Source organism: Rana temporaria, chromosome 6 (genome assembly GCF_905171775.1).
Source record: "Rana temporaria chromosome 6, aRanTem1.1, whole genome shotgun sequence".
NCBI classification, from domain to species: Eukaryota; Metazoa; Chordata; class Amphibia; order Anura; family Ranidae; genus Rana; species Rana temporaria.
The window spans coordinates 60,719,699-60,741,549 of NC_053494.1; the positions used below are offsets into that span (position 1 = coordinate 60,719,699).

At 44.6% G+C, this 21,851-nt stretch overlaps 1 protein-coding gene across 1 annotated transcript in view; it reads left to right on the top strand.

Moving 5' to 3' along the window:
* The first annotated feature begins 16,153 nt into the window (after positions 1 to 16,153).
* CLEC19A (C-type lectin domain containing 19A) overlaps positions 16,154 to 21,851 on the top strand; it is a 53,268-nt gene continuing 47,570 nt past the window's right edge. Inside the window, exon 1 of the mRNA XM_040356900.1 lies at positions 16,154 to 16,434. Coding sequence (XP_040212834.1) covers positions 16,341 to 16,434 — 94 coding nt within the window. The 5' untranslated portion in view covers positions 16,154 to 16,340. The remainder of the gene's footprint in view (positions 16,435 to 21,851) is intronic.

The following is a 21,851-nucleotide window of genomic DNA, read 5'->3' on the forward strand; positions in this document are numbered from 1 at the left end:
AATTCTGGTATTTAATGCCCCTTTAAGACCCTCCTACTGTTTGTGAAATCTGAACGGGTCGTGGTTGAGTTCCTGCACCTATTTTCTGAGAAAAAAAGCTCTGGTAATTACTATTCTTAATCCATTTTATGCTTGCCTAGTTACCAACCAACCATATTGGGTGACAATATATTAAGGTTGCCTCTATTTTTGGTACCCCTTTTCTATGATATAGCACAACAAGTGGGTACTAAGTATTACTTTCAGTGAATTCCTGTGATATTTTATATTTGTACTGTACATTCAACCTGGGGTGTCAGAGGATCTGAGGTTCTTGAGAAAGATGTGTAAAAGAACAGAATACCCATCCTTATTGTCAGCTACTACGGGAGTAGCCCTACACACCCTAAATCATAGTTACCCACTTTTTAAAAGGGTATTTAGGGACACTTTTTTCCAGAAAGTCAGTGTAGGTGTAGTAGTATTAGGGTTGGGGCATTCATTTTGTGGGTGTGACTAAATTGATATATTTAGTCACAGCGAGGTACGCTGGGTCAAAAAATAGGTGTGGTTTAAATTAGGCAAAATATTGTGTGGGGCTTAACTGCTTGCCGACCAGCCGCCGCCGTTATACGGCGGCAGGTTGGCTCTGCTGGGTGAGATCACGTAGCTATACGTCATCTCGCCGAGCAGCCAATAGGGGCGCGCACGCGCCCCCACTCGCCCCTGACTCCCACGCGCGTGCGCTGCCGGGCCCACGCGATCGCTCGTTACAGAGCGAGAACCGGGAGCTGTGTGTGTAAACACATAGTTCCCGGTCCTGTCAGGGGAGAAATGCCTGACCTTCTGTTCATACAATGTATGAACAGCGATCAGTCATTTCCCCTAGTGAGTCCACCCCCCCACAGTTAGAACACACCCAGGGAACATACTTAACCCCTTCCTCACCCCCTAGTGTTAACCCCTTCCCTGCCAGTGGCATTTTTATAGCAATCAATGCATTTTTATAGCACTGATCGCTATAAAAATGCCAATGGTCCCAAAAATGTGTCAAAAGTGTCCAAAGTGTCCTCCATAATGTCGTAGTACCGAAAAAAAAATCGCTAATCGCCGCCATTACAAGTAAAAAAATATATATTAATAAAAATGCCATTAAACTATCCCCTATTTTGTAAACGCTATAACTTTTGCGCAAACCAATCAAACGCTTATTGCGATTTTTTTTACGAAAAATATGTAGAAGAATACGTATCGGCCTAAACTGAGGAAAAAATACGTTTTTTTGTATTTATTTTTGGCAGTGCCGGCCCAAGACATTGTGCTGCCTGGGACCAAGAATGAAATGCTGCCCCTCCCCCCCAAAAAAAATCACGTCATGGCTCTATACATGTATAAAGAGGACCTGTCATGGCTCTATTCATGTGATAAAGACAAAATTGCTTAAGGAAAGCAACCAATGGTCGGACTTTATAGGCAACACAGACAGGAATAGCAAAAAATATATAATTTTATTACAAAGTAGTTACATAAAACAACATTAAAAAGAAAACCATACAAGTTGTCAGGTATGTATGTTGCCTATAAATGTCCCCTGTGCGTCTACGCGTTTCGCCATGAGGCTTCTTCAGGACAGACAAGAGAGGAAAATAGTCAAAGTCATCCGAACCACATAGGCATAGGCATAGATATATCCTGTACACAGGCTGTCTCCCGGGGGCAAACACTGCTATCCAATCTGCCATAATGAGTTAAAATATTGTACTGGGGACACGCACGGGGTGCTCTATTTTTGTTTATAGCACAAAAACTAAAAACCGCAGAGGTGATCAAATACCACCAAAACAAAGCTCTATTTGTGGGGAAAAAAGGACGCCAATTTTGTTTGAGAGCCACTTTGCACGACCGCGCAATTGTCAGTTAAAGCGCACAGTGCCGAATCGCAAAAAGTGCTCTGGTCTTTGACCAGCAATATGGTCCGGGGCTGAAGTGGTTAAAGGGGTTGTAAAGGTAAAACATTTTTTCCCTAAATAGCTTCCTTTACCTTAGTGCAGTCCTCCTTCACTTACCTCATCCTTCAATTTTGCTTTTAAATGTCCTTATTTCTTCTGAGAAAGCTTCACTTCCTGTTCTTCTGTCTGTAACTACACACCGTCATGCGAGGCTTTCTCCCTGGTGTGGAGAAAGCCTCCTGAGGGGGGAGGGGGTGAGCAGGAGTGTCAGGACGCCCACTAACACACAGCTTCTTTCTCTATCTGCAAAGTAGAGAGTGTCCTGACTTACCTGCTCGACCCCTCCCCCCTCAAGAGGCTTTCTCCACACCAGGGAGAAAGCTTTGCATTACTGTGTGGACTTACAGACAGAAGAACAGGAAGTGAGGATTTCTCAGAAGAAATAAGGACATTTAAAAGCAAAATCGAAGGATGAGGTAAGTGAAGGAGGACTGCACTAAGGTAAAGATAGCTATTTAGGTCTCGCCACATGTTAAAGGTCTTCGGTTGGCCTGGCTGGAGGAGAGGGTGGCCCTGTACGCAGATGACCTCCTCCTTTTTCTAAATGATGCCGGCCCTTCTCTACAGGGGGCACTGCAGGTCCAACAATTTGCTGAGGTGACAGGGCTTAGAGTCAACTGGTCGAAGTCACAATTGCTTGCTATAGGTTAGAATGCTAGGGGAGGGGCTTCGGCTTCTCTTCAGCTACAATGGGTTGATGAATTTACATACTTAGGGGTACGTGTCTCGAGGAATGTGGCTGACTTCCATCCGATGAACTTGACCCCAGTGGTCAACTCAGTCAGGACCAAGCTGAAAGCATGGGAGAACCTTCCTCTATCCCTGTTGGGGTGTGTCAATCTTATTAAAATGAAAATCCTTCCCAAGTTCACATATTTGTTTCGTAACTCCCCTCAGTGGATCCCCAAATCGTTTTTTTTCCACCTAAATCAACTTTTCTCCTCCTTTCTATGGGGCCCACGCCCTCCCCGCTTCAAGTTAACCACTCTCATGCGCCCTTGTTTGCAGGGGGGACTAGCATTCCAAGACTGCCATAAATATTTCATTGCGACTCAATTAGTCACTGCATTCTGGTGGCTGGTTCCGGATAAATCCAACTCGGCCTGGGCCTCTGAGGCCGCGGTGTTGGGGTCTGCGGAGGCCTTGTCGAACCTCCTATTGCGGGGTCCGAGGGCTCTGTACAACCTGAATCCCTCTATGTGCACCACCCTTAGGGCCTGGAGGGAGGGCCTGGCCTGTGAAAAATATCCCTCAACGGCAGTATCCCCCAACGCCCCCCTCTGGAACAATCCCACACTTAGTCACTTTCTTAACATCCCAGACCCGGTGGTGTGGACCAAGTATCACATTAAAATTCTCTCGGATATCACCGCAGACCTCTCAATTTTCTCCTTTGATAGTTTAATGTCTAAACACTATGTCCCGCCCTCACATGGATTCAGATACCTTCAGTTGTCCCATGCTTTCAGGGCCCAGTTTCCACCAGGCGAAAGGCAACTGGTGCAGTCTGACTTGGAGCAGATTTTGCGCTTCGACTGTGCAAACAAACCCACCTCTGTGTTATATGCACATCTCCTCCGAGTCTCTTCTCCTGAATTGTCCAGGCTCCGCCAGCAATGGGGCCAGGATGTTCTGGAACTAGACTCTGAGGACTGGGTGGATGTATGGGACTTCCCATTTAAAATACTGGTCTCCCTGAGAGATCGCCTTATTCAATACAAGATTGTCCACAGAGCGTATCTCACTCCCGCCCGGGTGCACCGGATGAGGTCTTCCCTCTCCCCGGAGTGGTGGCGTTGTGACCATGCTCAAGGGGACTACATTCATGTGTTCTGGTCCTGCCCGGTCATAACAGTTTTTTCGTCACAAGTCTTTCTGGAGGTGAATGAATTGTTCAGTATCTCTATTGTCCCGTCCCCAAGAATTTGCCTGCTGGGACTGGTGGAGGACCTGGTGCCCAGGGTGGCTGAGAGAACCCTGTTGGGTCTCTTGCTGTTCTATGCCAGGAAGTCCATCGTCCTGTGCTGGAAGCGTAGGGCCCCTCCCTCGTTGGGTCTCTGGAAAACACTTATCAATAATGTGATACCCTTATACAAAGATACCTATGTACACAGAGGCTGCCCGAAAAAATAGTCTGGTCTAAATGGTTGGCAGAGCCCTCCACCGCGGCTGCGGATTAGGAGGCTTCTTTGATTTCTGATAGTGTTGCTTGAAGTCTGACTGAGCCGTCCCCTGTTGGCACAACAACTTAGGTGAACATGTTTCACTATCATCCTACCCCTGGAGCTTGAGCCAGACCACCTCATTGATGATGGTTCATTATGGTAGTCGCTAATTTCTATCATGTCCTGATTCTGTACTGCTACCTTGCGACCCCTGCGCGGGTCCTGACCGTGTTGTAAGCCAGATGTTGGCTGTGCTATTGTACGTTGTATTGTCTATGTGTTTTTACAAATAAAATAAAAAAGATTAAAAAAAAAAAAGATAGCTATTTAGGGATTTTTTTTTACCTTTGAATTATGGGCCGTGACACGCCACTGGAATTTGGCGCGAACGGCCCGTAACGTTTGTATTTCGACATACGATGTTCGAGTCGAACGCGAGTTTGACTCGAACACGAAGCTCATCCCTACTCTCAAACACCTGCACTGGGAGGAATGAAGGTATAGGAATAGGTGTCCCAAGTACTTCCAGCCAATCTGATAGGAGTACACCACCGATTGATTTTAGCAGGCAAATTTCCCTACCCCAGTTGCTGAACCGTAAAAAGAAATTCAGTCCCAGCCAACCACATGAACAGCGTCTAAATGCTAGCTTGGTCAAATTGCTAGCACTGCAACTGCTGCCTTTTAAGCTGGTAGACTCTACCCCCTTTTTTTGAATTTGTGGAATGTGCTGTACCTCAGGGGCAAGTTCCAAAACGCCATTTCTTTTCACGGAAGGCAATACCGGCTTTCTACCGGCATGTGGCAGGCAATGTTTTGGCCTCGTTGGCAGAAGTGGTTGACACCACGCCAGCTTCAGCCAGGAATGGTTGTATGCGACAATGGCACCAACTTTCTCTCCGCCCTCCAACAGGGGACACTTTACCCATGTTCCATGTTTGGCACACACCCTGAATTTGGTGGTGCAGCAGTTCTTGACCAGGTACCCAGGCTTACAAGATTTTCTGAGGCAGGCCAGAAAAGTCTGTGGTCATTTCCGCCGGTCACACAATGCCAGTGCTCGTCTGGATGACATTGAAAGGGAATTCAACCTGCCCACCAACCGTTTCATTTGTGACATGCCCACCAGGTAGAATTCAACATTGGCAATAGACATGTGCATTTGTTTTCGTCCGAATACATTTTTTGTCCGAAATTCAGCTATTTTCGTTATTGTTTTAACAAATGAAAACGAAAGTGCAGAATACGAAAACCGAAAGATCCGACATAAACAAATGCTTTATTTTCATTTTCGTCAGTCGAATGTGCCTAACCTTAACTCTATTAGTCCAAGATGATTCTACATAGAGAGAAAAGATTTGACATTATAGAGAGAAAAGATTCGACATTATAGAGAGAAAAGATCGACATTATAGAGAGAAAAGATTTGACATTATAGAGAGAAAAGATTCGACATTATTGAGAGAAAAGATTCGACATTATAGAGAGAAAAGATCGACATTATAGAGAGGAAAAAGATCACTGTTGGAATTAGGTGGGGGAAGTAAAATAAAAATAATGATGATGATGATTGTTATTGGCTGATTGTAACCAAAGAGGAGGAGCAGTAAAATAGCTAGAACTAACTTGACAATTCAACATGAACGACGAAGATTCGACAAAGCATCGAAAAACATACAAAAGTCAAATCTGTCATTGAAGGCTTAAGGTGTCTGTCGAATGTTCAAAGAAGATTCAACGGAGCAACTAAACTGTACGACACTGCAATTGTACATTTCTGGTCAAATGCTCAGCCCATAGGCTATAGAAAAATTCTAATGTTGGTTTACTAGTAATAATAATTAATAAATATAATTATTACTAGTCATACAACATTAGAATTCTTCTATAGCTTGTAGGCGGAACATTCGACCGGAAATGTACGATTCGACGTACAGTTTCGCTGCTCCGTCGAATCTTCTTTGAACATTCGACAGACACCATAAGTATTCAATGGCAGATTCAACCTGAATTAATTTGGATTTTCGGAAAAATGCAATTTCGAATGAAAAACTAAATAAATAAAAACTAAATAAATTTATTGTTCGGACGAAAACGAAATTCCGAAACTAAATATTTCAGTGTGCACATGTCTAATTGGCAGATGGCTATCAATGAGTGCCTGTGCGAGTATGGCACTAGGACAGGTTCAGGTGAGCTTGGCTTCTTTTCGCCATGCCAGTCTTCCTGCTGAAGCACACACTTTGTAGAACCATGGACAGGCAGAACAGCAGGAGGAAGAGGAGGCCCCCTTTCAAGGCCTCCTTTATCCAGAGAGCATTCCTGCTGGCCCGCCAAACACACAGGAAGAAGAGGAGGAGGATTGTGTCAGCATGGATGTAGAGGATAACACTCAGCAGCAGTCTTAAAGGGATGGTTTTTAGTCCCCAGAAACCCAAGGAGTTGTACGTAGCTAAGAGGAGGTAGTTACGGATAATGTGATCCATAGTGATCCAGAATCGAATGCCTCTGCAAACTTACACTGCATGGCCTCCCTGATTCTGAAAAGCCTGCAAAGGGACCCTAGGATTCGTGATATCAAGAAGAGGGATCATTACTGGCTGGCAACCCTTCTTGATCCACGTTAAAAGGGTAAAGTTGCATAACTCATCCTGCCTTAGCAGAGGATGACAAATCTCCAGGAGGCGTGGAAGAAAGTTTTGTGTAACACATTTCCAGACCCTGGGAGGTTACAATTTCCTGGTGCTTGACAAAGTGTTGCTGAGGCTGCATTCAGTCAGAGGAAGAGCGGTGAAGAAGGTGGCCGGCTGACCGATGCCGTTAAACAATTTTTCAGTCCTCAGCGCCAAGGTCTGATCATTTTATATGGTGCAGGAATATCTAGGGGCAAGGCAGACTTGGAGACCATTTTTCCAACAGAGCATCCACTGGGTTACTGGGTCTTAAGAATGGACCACTGGCCAGATCTTGATCAATATGTAATCAAGCTACTGGCCTGTCCTGCATCCAGCATGCTTTTTGAACGCACATTCAGTGCTGCTGGAGAGTTTGTAATGGATCAAAGAGTGTCCACAGACTCCATTGATAAGCTCACATTCATAAAAATGTATCGGTCTTGGATCAGCAGCTATCAACCACCCGACGCTGATGTAACTGATAGAAAATTCAATGGATCTGGGATCTTTTGAAGACTGCCTATGCTGACTATCCTATTCCTCCTCAATCTTGATGATGCTAGCTTCCAACAATATTTTTGGTAGGGATGAGCTTCAAGTTCGAGTCGAACTTATGTTCGACTCGAACATTGCCTGTTCGGCGAACAACGAACAATTTGAGGTGTTTGCGGCAAATTCGAAAAGCCGCGGAACACCCTGTTAAAGTCTATGGGAGAAATCTAAAGTACTAATTTTAAAGGCTAATATGCAAGTTATTGTCCTAAAAAGTTTTTGGGGACCTGGGTCCTGCCCCAGGTGACATGTATCAATGCAAAAAAAAGTTTTAAAAACTGCATTTTTTTTCGGGAGCAGTGAATTTAATAAGGCATAGAGTGAAACAAAAAAAGTGAAAAAATTCCTTTAAATTTCGTACCTGGGGGGGGGGGGGGGGTGAAATAGCGCATGTTTCCAGTACTTAGAACTCTCACTGCACAAAGTGAAAAAAAGTCATTTAAAACCGGACTTGCTGCTATAATGAATTGTCGGCCCTTCAGGTCTGGTATGGATATTAAGGGGAACCCCGCCGTCAATTTTAAAAAAAAATGTAGTGGGGTTCCCCCCAAATATCCATTTCAGACCCTTTATCCGAGCACGTTAACCTGGCCGGCCGCAGAAAAGAGGGGGGGACAGAGTGCGCCCCCCTCTCCTGAACCGTACCAGGCCACATGCTCTCAACATGGGGAGGATGTCTCCATGTTGATGGGGACAAGGGCCTCATCCCCACAACCCTTGCCCGTGGTTGTGGGCAGGGCTGCTGTTAGAAATCACGGGGCCCCGTACAGCCTACCTGACGGCCCCCCCCCGAATATATCAAAACAATATTTTCACAAACAAATACACTAAAATTAGCGGACACAAACATAACAGCCCTTTTTAAATAGTTTTTTTTAAATCTTTAAACTTTTTTTATATAATTTTTTAAAGAATGTTAAAATTTATTTTATTTTACCATTTTTTTACGAGACAGGTAAGCCAGCAGTGCCTTTGGGGAGGGGCAACACAGTGACAGGGGGCACAGAGGGGGGGACCAGAAGCAGGCAGAACAGGGAGGGGGATCGTGCAGGGGAAGTAATTCTGTAATTGCCCCCTCCATCCAACCACAATGATTCCCTCTGCTGTCCGTGCCCCCTACAGGAGGGCTGGTGGTCCCCCCTATCAGCGGCCCTGGTTGTGGGGGTCTGTGGGCGGGGGGCTTATCAGAATCTGGAAGACCCCTTTAACAAAGGGGACCCCCAGATCCTGGCCCCCCTATGTGAATTGGTAATGGGGTACATTGTACCCCTACCATTTCACGAAGGAAGTGTAAATAGTTGTAAAAAACACACACACCGTAGAAAAGTCCTTTATTAATAAAAAAAATAAAAAATTAATCCAGCGGTGGTAATCCACTCGGTCACGGCTCCCTGCTCCAACGTTATCTGTATCCAGCGACGGGTGATCTCCTCTCCGGTCCAGCGATGAGAAGATCATCCAGGATCCAGAGCGCAGCATCGCCCGCCTTGTCTCTCCGCCGGACACAGCCCGGCGAATGACGCGGCTGAAGCTGTGATATTTATTTTATTGGTGAGGCGGGGCCACCCGTCACGTGACTCCGCCCCCTCTGACGCAAGGGGGAAGCCAGGCTTCCCCAGTGATGTACAGAGGGTGCGTCAGAGGGGGACGGGGTCACGTGACGGGTGGCCCGCCTCACCTATAAAAGGAATGTCACAGCTTCAGCCGCGTCATTCGCCGGGCTGTGTCCAGCGGAGAGAGGAGGCCGGCGATGCTGCGCTTTGGATCCCGGAAGATCTTCTCATCGCTGGACAGGAGAGGAGATCACCCTTCGCTGGATACAGACAATGTTGGAGCAGGGAGCCGGGACCGAGTGGATTACTATCGCTGGATTTTTTTTCTTTATTAATAAAGGACTTTTTTCTACGGTGTGTGTGTTTTTTTACAACTATTTACACTACCTTCGTGAAATGGTAGAGGTACAATGTACCCCATTACCAATTAACATAGGGGGGGGCCAGGATATGGGGGTCCCCTTTGTTAAAGGGGTCTTCCAGATTCTGATAAGCCCCCCGCCCGCAAACCCCCACAACCACCAGGCAAGGGTTGTGGGGATGAGGCCCTTGTCCCCATCAACATGGGGACATCCTCCCAATGTTGAGGGCATGTGGCCTGGTACGGTTCAGGAGAGGGGGGGCCCGCACTCTGTCCCCCCTCTTTTCTGCGGCCGGCCAGGTTAACGTGCTCGGATAAGGGGTCTGGTGTGGATTTTTGGGGGGCACTCCACGCCATTTTTTTTTAAATTTGGGGTGGAGTTCCCCTTAAAATCCACACCAGACCTGAAGGGTCTGGAATGGATATTTGGGGGGAACCCCACGTCATTTTTTTTAAATTGACCACGGGGTTCCCCTTAATATCCATACCAGACCTGAAGGGCCTGGTAATTGAATTTGGGGGGACCCCCACGCTTTATTTTTTTTATGAATGAATCCTCTCTGAATTGCCGGGAGCCGACAATTCATTATAGCCGCAAGTCCGTTTTTAAATGACTTTTTTTCTTTCAGAAATGACACTTTGTGCAGGGACAGTTCTAAGTACAGGAAACATGCGCTATTTCACATGCTAACTTTACACCCCCCCTAGGTACGAAATTTAAAGGAATATTTCACTTTTATTGTTTCACTTTTAGCATTAGTAAATTCACTGCTCCCGAAAAAACGTCAGTTTTTATAACTTTTTTTTGCATTGATACATCTCCCCTGGGGCAGGACCCAGGTCCCCAAAAACTTTTTAGAACAATAACTTGCATATTAGCCTTTAAAATTAGCACTTTATATTTCAAACATTTGAGTCCCATAGACTTTAACAGGGTTCTAAAGTTCACACGAACGTTTGGTGTGTTCGCAAGTTCTGGTGCGAACCGAACAGGGGGGTGTTCGGCTCATCTCTAATTTTTGGTTTAGGGCACCACCACCAACACCCAAGGCCCAATTTTTCTGCCCCTGTTTAACAGGGGAATGTAATTAAAATGTTTGATATAATATTTCACAGCAGGGCCCGATCCTGCGCCCAACAAGAGTATCTATGAGGGGGTGTTCGGCTCATCCCTAATGGTTGATATGGTGTCAGGGTTATTGAAGCACATTATTTATTTTATTACATTGTAATATATAATGAAGTGGTTCAACTCACCATAATGCAGAATCAGTGGGAGCCCTGGGCGTGTCACTTGCCACGTCGCCTGCCACCAGATGCAGCTTGTCACTTGCCACATCGCCTGCCACCAGATGCAACTTGTCACTTGCCACTGTCACCTGCCACCAGATACGAATTGCCACTTACCACTGTCGCCTGGCACCAGATGTAAATTGTCACTTGCCACCGTCTCCTGACACCAGATGTGTATTGTCACTTGCTACCGTCACCTGCCACCAGATGTGGATTGTCACTTGCCACTAGATGTGGATTGTCACTTGCCATGTCATCTGGCACCAGATGCAGCCTGTCACTTGCCACCAGATACGGATTGTCACTTACCACATCTTCTGCCACCAGATCTGTATTGTCACTTGCCATGTTGCTTGCCACCAGATACGGATTGTCACTTGCCAGATCGCCTGCCACCAAATCTGGATTGTCACTTGCCATGTTGCCTGCCACCAGATATGGATTGTCACTTGCCACGTCACCTGCCACCATCTGCAGATTGTCACTTGCCACGTTGTCTGCCACCAGATGCAGATTGTCACTTGCCACGTTGAATGCCGCCAGATGCAGATTGTCACATGCCACATCGCCTGCCACCAGATGCGGATTGTCACTTGCCCTGTCGCCTGCCACCATTTTCGGATTGTCACTTGCCATGTCGTCTGCCACCAGATGTCGATTGTCACTTGCCACATCACCCACCACCTGATGCGGATGATCGCTTGTCACGTCGCCTGCCACTATTTGCGGATTGTCACTAGCCATGCCAGCCAGTGCTACCAAATGTGCATAGTCGCTGAATTGGTGGCAGCCCTGGTCCATTTAGCACAGAGGCAGGTGCAGTGGTTGGTTCTGTGTGAGGGCATGGGAGCGGTGATGCGGGGTGGGCAGTTAGAGATGATGTCATCTCTCTGCTCCCCACCACACCTCAGACAGTTACAGCAACAAGTTGTTACTTTTTGGATAAAGGTTTTACATAAATAAAAGTTGATCATTGAAAGCACCCCTGTCAGTAGTAAATGGTTTGTCTCAACCTTCTAACTGCTACATCTGCAGGACAGCTTGTTCTTTTGAAAAACAACAGACTTATTGGCCAAAATCACCAGATGAAAATGAAGAAAAGACAAAAAAATATATAACCGTCTATGGCCAGCTTAACTGTCCCTAAAAATGCTGCTAAACTCCTGTAGGAGAAAAAACATATTTAAGTGTACAGTGTACATGAGGCCTTATACAGGAAGTCTATTATTGGCTGCATCACCAAAAAAAGTTTGAAAAAGAAAACAAATGCAGCCACCACATCAAAAAAATGGTAAGCTGCAATATAAGTGTTTGCTTTTGGGATTAATACCACTTTAAATGACTCTTTATTTCCAAAAACACATAATATGGCACATCTTATCAGTGTGTGCCTTAACTTGATGATTGGTAATCTTTCTTTCATTCAACAGGCATCCTCAGCACCCACTTTGCTCCACTAGTGCACAACCTTAATCAGTTATCAGTTCCATTCCAGTTCCCTTTATCACTAAAACTTTAAAGCATTAAGGCTTATGCTTTGTATCTTGGTTCATGTATATAGGATTGTTTATAGAATTTTCTGCCAACAAATATCCCTCCAGCTCATGTCATTATTATTAAGTGCAGCATTCGCAAATCATTATTGCTCTTTGTGATGATTTATAAAATAAATCGAGTTGTGTAGCAGAAGGCTCGCTCCCAACTCTCCTCCCAACTCTCCAGGCTCCTCCGCCGAGGCACGCACCCCCCTACCCCCTATTAGATGGAAATGGTCCTCCTGCTGTGATCTAGCACTGGATTCTCCATGTCTCCCAACTGACAACTCCCCTCCAGTGGGCTGGGCCTGCACTTATAAGGGAAGCCTGCCCCCTGCCAATGCCAATTGGGGATTGGTCAGTGCTCCCCACATGAGCTCCCTGTCACTTCATACCCCAGCCCTGTCCGATCTGTTCGCCGCCATAGACACTTTAACCTTTGTGCAAACCAATATCGCTTATTGCAATTTTTTTACCAAAAATATGTAGAAGAATACATACCAGCCCAAACAGAGGAAGAAATTATAATTTTTTATATATTTTTTGGGGGATATTTATTATAGAAAAAAGTTACAATTTTTTTTTTTTTTTTTTCTAAATTGTTGGTCTTTGTTTATAGGGCAAAAAAAAAGAAAACTGCAGAGGTGATCAAATGCCACCAAAAGAAAGCTCTATTTGTGGGAAAAAAGGACGTAAATTTTGTTTGGATGCAACGTCGCACGACCACGCAATTGTCAGTTAACCACTTAAGATCCGGACCTTTATGCAGGTAAAGGACCTGCCCAGTTTTTGCGATTCGGCACTGCGTCGCTTTAACTGACAATTGCGCGGTCGTGCGATGTGGCTCCCAAACAAAATTGGCGTGCTTTTTTTCCCACAAATGGAGCTTTCTTTTGGTGGTATTTGATCACCTCTGCGGTTTTTATTTTTTGCGCTATAAACAAAAATAGAGCGACAATGGGATGAGCACTGCTGCCTAATAATTGCAGATATTCTGAAAAATAACAATATTCTGGCATCACATTGTAACTTTATGGTTAGTTTATCTGTGATGACTAATGGATATAACTGTGTTCTATACCAGTAGAGCATTGTTGCTTTAAGGTGTGCATTTGCTAAAAATCTATACCCTTAAAGGAGTTGTAAAGGCAGAAGGTTTTTTTATCTTAGTGCATTAAGATAAAAAACCTTCTGTGTGTAGCAGCCCCCCCAGAACCCCCTAATTACCTACCTGAGCCCCTTCTCTCTTCAGCGATGTCCACGATTCCCTCAGCCATCCAGGACACTCCTCCTGATTCGCTGAGACAGAGCAGTGGCGACTTTGGCTCCCACGGCTGTCAAAGTCAGTCAGCCGATCAGGGGAGAGAGGTGGCGGGGCAAGGACGGGGCTCCGTGTCTGAATGGATGCACAAAGCTCTGACTCAGCTTGGGTGGCCCATGTAGCAAGCTGTTGGCTGAGGGGCACTCAAAGGAGGGAGGGGCTAGGGGCAGCAAAGAGGGACCCGAGAAGAGAAGGATCTGGGCTGCTCTGTGCAAAAAAAATTAATTAAATTAATGTCCAAATGTGATGCTGTTGAAATGTCCAATTCATATGGTAACAACAGAAAATATATAATTAAGTGAAGAGAAAAGTCCACCACCGATTCAATTGTAAGTTGAATGGACGAACTGTTCCTCACGATCGCACCAGAAGTGGTAAGTAAACACCCTTACCATAAGTGTTGGACCACCTGTTAGACGACAAAGGGACCACAAATGGATCGCTGAAAAAATGGGAGGCTCACAATAGTAAAATACCGTACTAGTAGTTTATTGTATAAAAACGTGTTACATACGGTATATAGAAAAAACGCTATTTAAAAATTGCCGGCAGAAATCAAACAAAACGTACGCCCGTGCTTCCGGGGTCACGTTAATGCGGTGGCGTCAGTGCGTGCGTTTTCTAGCTGGGAAAAAAACCCCCAGAACTAGTGGGTTTTGAGAGGAGTTTTTCAGCTGTAAAAATGCACTAATGCCTCGTACACACGACCGGTTTTGCCGACGAGAAAACTGCAATTTTTTAGATTGTTTGGGAAAACCGTTCTTGTGTATGCTCCATAGCAGTTTTCCCGATGAGAAAACTGCCCGCAAAAATATTAGAACCTGCTCTATTTTTTCCCGTTGTGTTTTCCATCAGTCTATTTCTCGTCGCGAAAGCTGGTCGCGTGTATGCTTTTCGGAGGGGAATAAAAAAGTTTGTAATGGAGATATCACAATCTTCACGCTGTAACGGACTGAAAAGCACAAGGCTGAAGAGCTCGAATCGTCTCTCACCAAACTTTTACTAACACGAGGATCAGTAAAAGCAGCCCAAAGGGTGACACCATTTGAATGGAACGTCCCCTTTATAGTGCCGTCCTACGTGTTGGACGCCACCGCGCTTTGGTCAATCGTTTTTTGATTGAACGTGTGTATGCAAGGCAGGCTTGAGAGAAATCACGTCTGGAAAAACGTCCGGTTTTGGCATGTCAGGAAAACCAGTCGTGTGTGTATAGGGCCTAACTGAAAACAACTTAAAAATGCCCAAAATGCTAAAACGCAGCTATTCTGCATTTGTCAGCCTTTTTGAGCATTAAGCTTTAATGAGAGTTCAGATTTGCTGAACCACTTGACACCTGCCCGCTGTCAAATGACGGCGGGCGGAATGCTCTATTGTTCTGACAGGACGTCACATGACGTCCTGTCATTTAAAGCCTCGCGTTACTGGGAACACAGTGCGCGTGCCCGGCGGCCGCGATGGCCGCCGGGCACCCGCGATTGCCCAGTAACTGAGCAGGGACGTGGAGCTCTGTGTGTAAACACAGAGCTCCACGTCCTGTCAGGGAGAGAGGAGACCGATCTGTGTCCCTTGTACATAGGGACACAGATCGGTCACCTCCCCCAGTCACCCCCCTCCACACACAGTTAGAACACACCCTGCCAGTCACATTTATACAGTAATCAATGCATATTTATAGCACTGTTCACTGTATAAATGTGAATGGTCCCAAAAATGTGTCAAAAGTGTCCGATGTGTCCGCTATAATGTCGCAGTCCCGAAAAAAAAAACGCAGATCGCCGCCATTCCTAGTAAAAAAATAAATAAAAAAAAATCATTATGTCCCCTATTTTGTAGGCAATATAACTTTTGCGCAAACCAGGTTATTGCAAATTTTTTTTTTTTTTTTTACCAAAAATATGTAGAATAATACGTATCGGCCTAAACTGAGAAAAAAATATATATATTTTTAAAAAAAATTAGATATTTATTATAGCAAAAAGTAAAACATATTGTGTTTTTTTTCAAAATTTACGTTTTTTTTTGTTTATAGCCCAAAAAATAAACACCACACAGGCGATCATATACCACCAAAAAAAAGCTCTATTTGTGGGGGAAAAAAGGACGTCGATTTTGTTTGGGAGCCACGTCGCACGACCGCGCAATTGTCAGTTAAAGCGACGCAGTGGCCACTGGCGGAAGCTAAAATCTCGTCTGGGCAGGAAGGGGGTGTATGTGCACAGTAGGCAAGTGGTTAAAAAGCTACAGCTAAACAACACCACAAAACACAAAAAAATGCTACTGCAAAAATGCTGAAAAACTCTACAGCTACAGTAAATGTTACTGACTTTTTTTATAATGTCCAGTTTGCACTGTGTGCTGCATTTTCAGATTAAATGGACAGATATAGATGGGCAAAGGTGTTGAAGCATTGCATCACAGGAAATATGGATCAGCATAGATACCTAATCCTGAGCATCCTTTTCACCTGAAGATTACACTTTGATGTAAAAATAAAAAGCCAAATATCTTCTAAATTGTACCCTACAGCTAGTGGATTTTTCATGCAAATTACTATGGGACCTGATCCACGTTTCCAGCCAAAGTGATTGTGTTACGTTCAAATTCCTTCTCACTAATGGTTTGGGTCAAGGGGTCACTTCTTTTAAACTAAACCAGGGATCTAGCAGAGATGTGATATTTTACTGTTCAGGACAGGAGTTACGGAAACACTTGGAGAATTTAGTGAAGCCTATCCCACAAGTGGGTGACAGTTCTCAACTGGAGAGGGGTGTGTTCTGGACAAGGAATACATCTGCTTTAGGAAACTTATGCTCAGCAAAGGCTTCCAAGTCTGACTCCAAGAGGATTTGACATCTCACTGAAGCAGTCTTAAACCCTTGAAAAGTAGACACTGTGTGATGGCTGCGCTTCCATGGGACGTCTTCATCTTTTTTGCATTACCGGCGCTCACAGCTCAGGCTTTTCCCCAGACAGAGATTAAACTCAGTCAAGGTGAGTGCACATAGTTGTCATTTTATTATACATACACTATTTCATATAGCCATGTGTTGTAATAACATTTAATGACCAGATGCTTAAAGGTCCCTTCCCTGTTAGGATTAAATAGGTTACTTTGTGGTTTAGATTACTAATTGCATTTTGCTCATATTTGCCAACCTGGAGGCTAAATGAACTGCATTTAAAAGGGTCTATGCAGGCAATCGTTTTCTTGCCTTGCAAATATATTTATCTTTAAATATGTATAAGCCCTGGTTCACACTGGGTACGATTTGGAACGATTTGAGATGCAATTTGACATGTCAAATCGCATCTCAAATCGGCGGCAATTGTCTGCAATGGCACTGTCCTAATCAGTGCGACGCCGCATCTGCGATTTCAAAAAGTAGTTCCTGTACTACTTTTTGCGATTTCGGGCCGCGATTTACATTAAATTGCGGCCGAAATCGCGGTAAAATCGCGCATTTTTCCGCGATTTTGAATTCGCAGCAGTGTGAACCTAGGCTTAAAAGAAATTTAAAAAACACAGAAGACTATCTGCATATCCACTAATGTCCATTATTTGCATCAGCAAGCATTAGTTGTCAGCAATGACAGCGAATAGGAACTGAAACAAAGATCACATGGCAAGAAATAGAATAAATTGTGGCAAATCATGTGTTATAGCTTAGTAAATTAGCATCATGAAATTTAGAAACACAATTTGTTTTAATTTACACATTGTTGACACAATTTGTAATATTAATTTACACAGTGTTGACACATATAGCTGTGATAGATTTACATATTGTGGAAGTGAACTGTGGTCTATAGGCTTAAAGTGGTTGTAAATGCAGAAGGTTTTTTTTTTATCCTAAAGGGGTTGTAAAGGTTTGTTTTTTATTTTCTAAATAGGTTCCTTTAGGTAGCGCATTGTTGGTGTCTGAATTTCTCACTTCCTGTTTCTTCTCAGTAAGCTTGTCCCCATCATCCGAGCTGTTCTGGCTGGGGGTTAGTCAGAACACATTTAGAAGGGAAATCAATAATATTGTGAATGATGAAGTTACGCAGAGTAAATAGATACCCAACATGTCACGCTTCAAAATTGCACACGATTGTGGAATGGCGCAAAACTTCGCTACTTAAAAATCTCCATAGGCGACGCTAGGAGGTCTAGAGTAAAAATTATTGCTCTCGCTCTAACATTTGCGGCGATACCTGGTTTGAACACCGTTTTCATATGTGGGCAGGACCTACGTATGCATTCGCTAAAAAACTAACCTTTACAACCCCTTTAAAGCCTAAGTCTGGGAAGCTTGAAAATTCTTCCTTGCAGCAGGGAAGCACCCACACTGCAGGGGCACACTGCTCCTTTATTCTGGGGAAGAATAAAGGCACTTTTACTTACACGATCCTCCGCTTCCCCAGCAGATCCCCAGCAGACAGTGCTCTCCCATCCCCCGGCAGTGGAATGTCCCACACATCGTCATAGCCAATGCAGGGCTATGGTCCCTGCATGACGTTAGGATCTTAGATTGCTGGAGCATGGAGGAGAAGGTGCCTGTGGCAACCAGTCTAACAGCATAGAGGAACAGAGGATCGGGGAAGTAAATCCTTTTCGTGTTCCTTAGCGCTAAACGAACAGTTGAACCTTGCTGCGTGGGCACAGCTAGGGTTGCCACCTCATGCCTTTAAAACCGAACACATATGAATTACACAGGTTCTGAGGCTAATTTAATGCAGGTAGGGCACCAAATGAGTCTAATTACCACCTTAATTAGCCACAGAACCTGTGTAATTAATATGTGTTCGGTTTTAAAGGGATGAGGTGGCAACCCTAGGCACAGCCCCAATGCAAGGAAGGAAGCAATTTTCAGTTTCCGGAGTTGGGCTTTAAGCAATTCCTTCATAGTTGTCACAGGTGGGGGGGATGGGGGGAATCAGGGAAAGTCAGGGAGGCGGGGCAGACCTGGAGTATGTTACGCCTTAACTATGAGTGTAACATTTAATATGTTCCAAAGAGTTGGAATTTAAATGCAACTGGTCTGAAATCTGCACTGTGACTGCAGACAAGGAGGCTTTGGAAAATTGTATGTCTGAAATTGTATTTAACCACTTGAGACCCGTGCTATTGACAAAAGACGTCAACAGCGCGGCTCTCAGGTGCCAACTGAACGTCTTTGGACGTCTTTTTAAAAGCATTACCCGCGCGCGCCTCTGGGGGGCGCGCAGCGGGTAAACACTGTGCCGCCGCATCGCTGGGGAGCCGCGATCGTCGGTGACACAGCCGGTAACAGCAGGGACGTGGAGCTCTGTGTGTAAACACAGAGCTCCACGTGCTGTTAGAGGAGAGGAGACCGATCTGTGTCTCTTGTACATAGAGACACAGCATCGGTCACCTCCCCCAGTCACCCCCCTCCCCCACACAGTTAGAACACACCCAGGCTACACATTTAACCCCTTCCTCACCCCCTAGTGTTAACCCCTTCCCTGCCAGTCACATTTATACAGTAATTAGTGCATTTTTATAGCACTGATCACTGTATAAATGTGAATGGTCCCAAATTTGTGTCGAAAGTGTCCAATACGTCCGCCGCAATATCGCAGTCCCAATAAAAATCGCAGATCGCCGCCATTACTAGTAAAAAAAAAATAATAAAAAAAATTCATAATTCTGTTCCCCATTTTGTAGGTGCTATAACTTTTGCGCAAACCAGTCGCTTATTGCGTTTTTTTTTTACAAAAATACGTCGCAAAATACGTATCGGCCTTAACTGAGAAAATTTTTTTATTTTTTTTTGAAAAAAATTGGGATATTTATTATAGCAACAAGAAAAAAATATATATATATTTTTTAAATTGTCGCTCTTTTTTTGTTTATAGCGCAAAAAATAAAAACCGCAGAGGTGATCAAATACCACCAAAATAAAGCTCAATTGATGGGGAAAAAAGGACGTCAATTTTGTTTGGGAGCCACGTCGCACGACCGCGCAAATGTCAGTTTAGAGCCCATTCACACCTCCGCGACAAAACGCCCGACGCCGGACGCTCATGCCGCTGGAGGGGAGAATTCCCATTGCTGTCTATGGAGATGGTTCACATCTCATAGACGCCGTACGCCTGTCGCCTGAAGAAAAGTCCCGGACCCTTTTTTTCAGGCGGCATTGGCGTTTGGCCATACAAAGCAATGGGAAGGCTTTGTTAAAAAAAAAAAAAAGTTGCACACTCGCGGCAAAATACGCCGCGTGCGCGGCGTATCTTGTCGCGGAGGTGTGAATGCAGCCTAAAGGGACGCAGTGCCAGAAGCTGAAATTTCGCCTGGGAACGAAGGGGGTTTATGTGCCCAGTAAGCAAGTGGTTAATGTGGGATGGGTAGAGCTCAGATAAATCTTTGAAGAAGTTACCTGCAACTTGTGATCTTCATTAATTACATCTATAGTTTGAAGCATAGAATTGGGTTTTTAACTAATAGAATGGGGTTGATTTACAAAAACTGGAGCATGCAAAACCTGGTGCAGCTGTATATGGTAGCCAATCTGCTTTTAACTTCAACTTGTTCAATTAAGATTTGACAACAAAGCCTGGAAGCTGATTAGTTTCCATGCAGAGCTGCACCAGATTTTGCACTCTCCAGTTTTATCTAATCAACCCCATTGTGACATATACTTTATCACTGGTCTGACACACAGGGGGAGGGGTGGACTTTAAAAATGGAAGGAATGGAAAGTATCTGTACTGTCCATGTCAATCATTCAGACGATTTTTTATTTTTATTTGACCTGCATTAATAATATATGAAAACTGGAATCTACAAGCCAGACTGTTGTTTTCCTACTTTTTTTTTATTTTTATTTTTTTACATTGTCTTTACTGAGTTATATTTGGACTTCAATGTTAAAAAGCATTTTGGAGCTGAAAAGTTGCATTGTCATCTCATAATTAGGGAACATTTTATTTACTACTGAAATCTTTTTTTAGAAGCTCAGATGATTTTTTTGTAAATATTGACTGCACATAGGATTACAGAAATGTACTAAATACTGTCTGCCTCCATTGAAATGCTGGTAATATAGCAGATCTATTTGAGTTACATTCCCATCAAAACTAAAAACTCAACAATGGCATGCAAGTAACAAAGCCTACCTGTTCAGGACTTCAGTTTTTCATTTAGGTAGGAATTATGGCATTCACTATTTTAACATGCCCTTTGAATAATAAATAATAACATAATATATACACACTCTATATACTCTATATTGGGACACCTGCCTTTACACACACGTGAACTTTAATGGCATCCCAGTCTGTAGGTTCAATATTGAATTGACCCACCCTTTTCAGCTATGAAAGCTTCAACTCTTCTGGGAAGGCTGTCCACAAGGTTTAGGAGTGTGTCTAAAGGTCTGGCTCGCAGTCTCAGTTCTAATTCATCCCAAAGGTGTTCTATCGGGTTGAGGTCAGGACTCTGTGCAGGCCAGTCATGTTCCTCCACCCCAACCTCACTCACCCATGTCTTTATGGACCTTGTTTCTGTACTGGTGCACAATCATGTTGAAACGAGAAGGGGCCATCCCCAAGCTGTTCCCACAAAGTTGCAGCCACCCTCTTTTGCTCACTCCTGAAGATGGATTAGTAACTATGGACTATTAAATTTGTAGTGTCCATAGAGCAGTGCACATGACCGCAACTAGCGTGTAATGCTTGTTCCAAACAAACAGAAGTGAGGGGAAAAGGGAGAGGTCCAGAAGTTGGCAGAAAAACACAGTGTAGCACTACCCCCGCAGGAGCTGCTGGTTATGTTTTGGGTGGCATGTTACCTCTATATCCTCGCTGTCCAGGGTGAAAGGAGAGTCCAAAGAATTTCAATGTCCACACGCAATGTACCTCTTTTCTCTTTGGGTTTATTTGGGAGAACTTTAGTAGAAAAGAAGGATGAGGGGCGGAAGGGTAGGTAGGTTCAGGAGCGCAGTCACAAGTAGTGAACAGTCCTGTTTCCAGCAAACGGTTCTCGTCGCCACTCTAGCCAGAGTGGGTCCCTCTCACTGTTCTAGCAGCCAGGATGGCGCACGGAATAAAGTACAGTCTCTGCCACAGACCTTCCTTTCTTGATGAGACACTTTGGCCCGGAATCGTCTGCCACAGGATTCAGCACCCGGATCTCTTTAACTTTGCTTCAATAGAACTCTTAGATCCGACAGGCGACACTGTCAGGCCTCTCGGTGCACGGTGCATCCTTAGATGAAGTTTCCAGGCCTTCTCCCAAGGTACTAGCCTCTTGCATGGTCCTCTCCAGGATAGGTCCTCCCCTGGTCTCCCTAATCAAGTGGCTTCCCCCATCAGGACGGACAGCACAGGATCACCTTTGCGGTACTGGCCCCAGCCAGACAACTGGGCCCAGCAAACGAAGCGCAACCCCAGGCCAACGTGGTCCC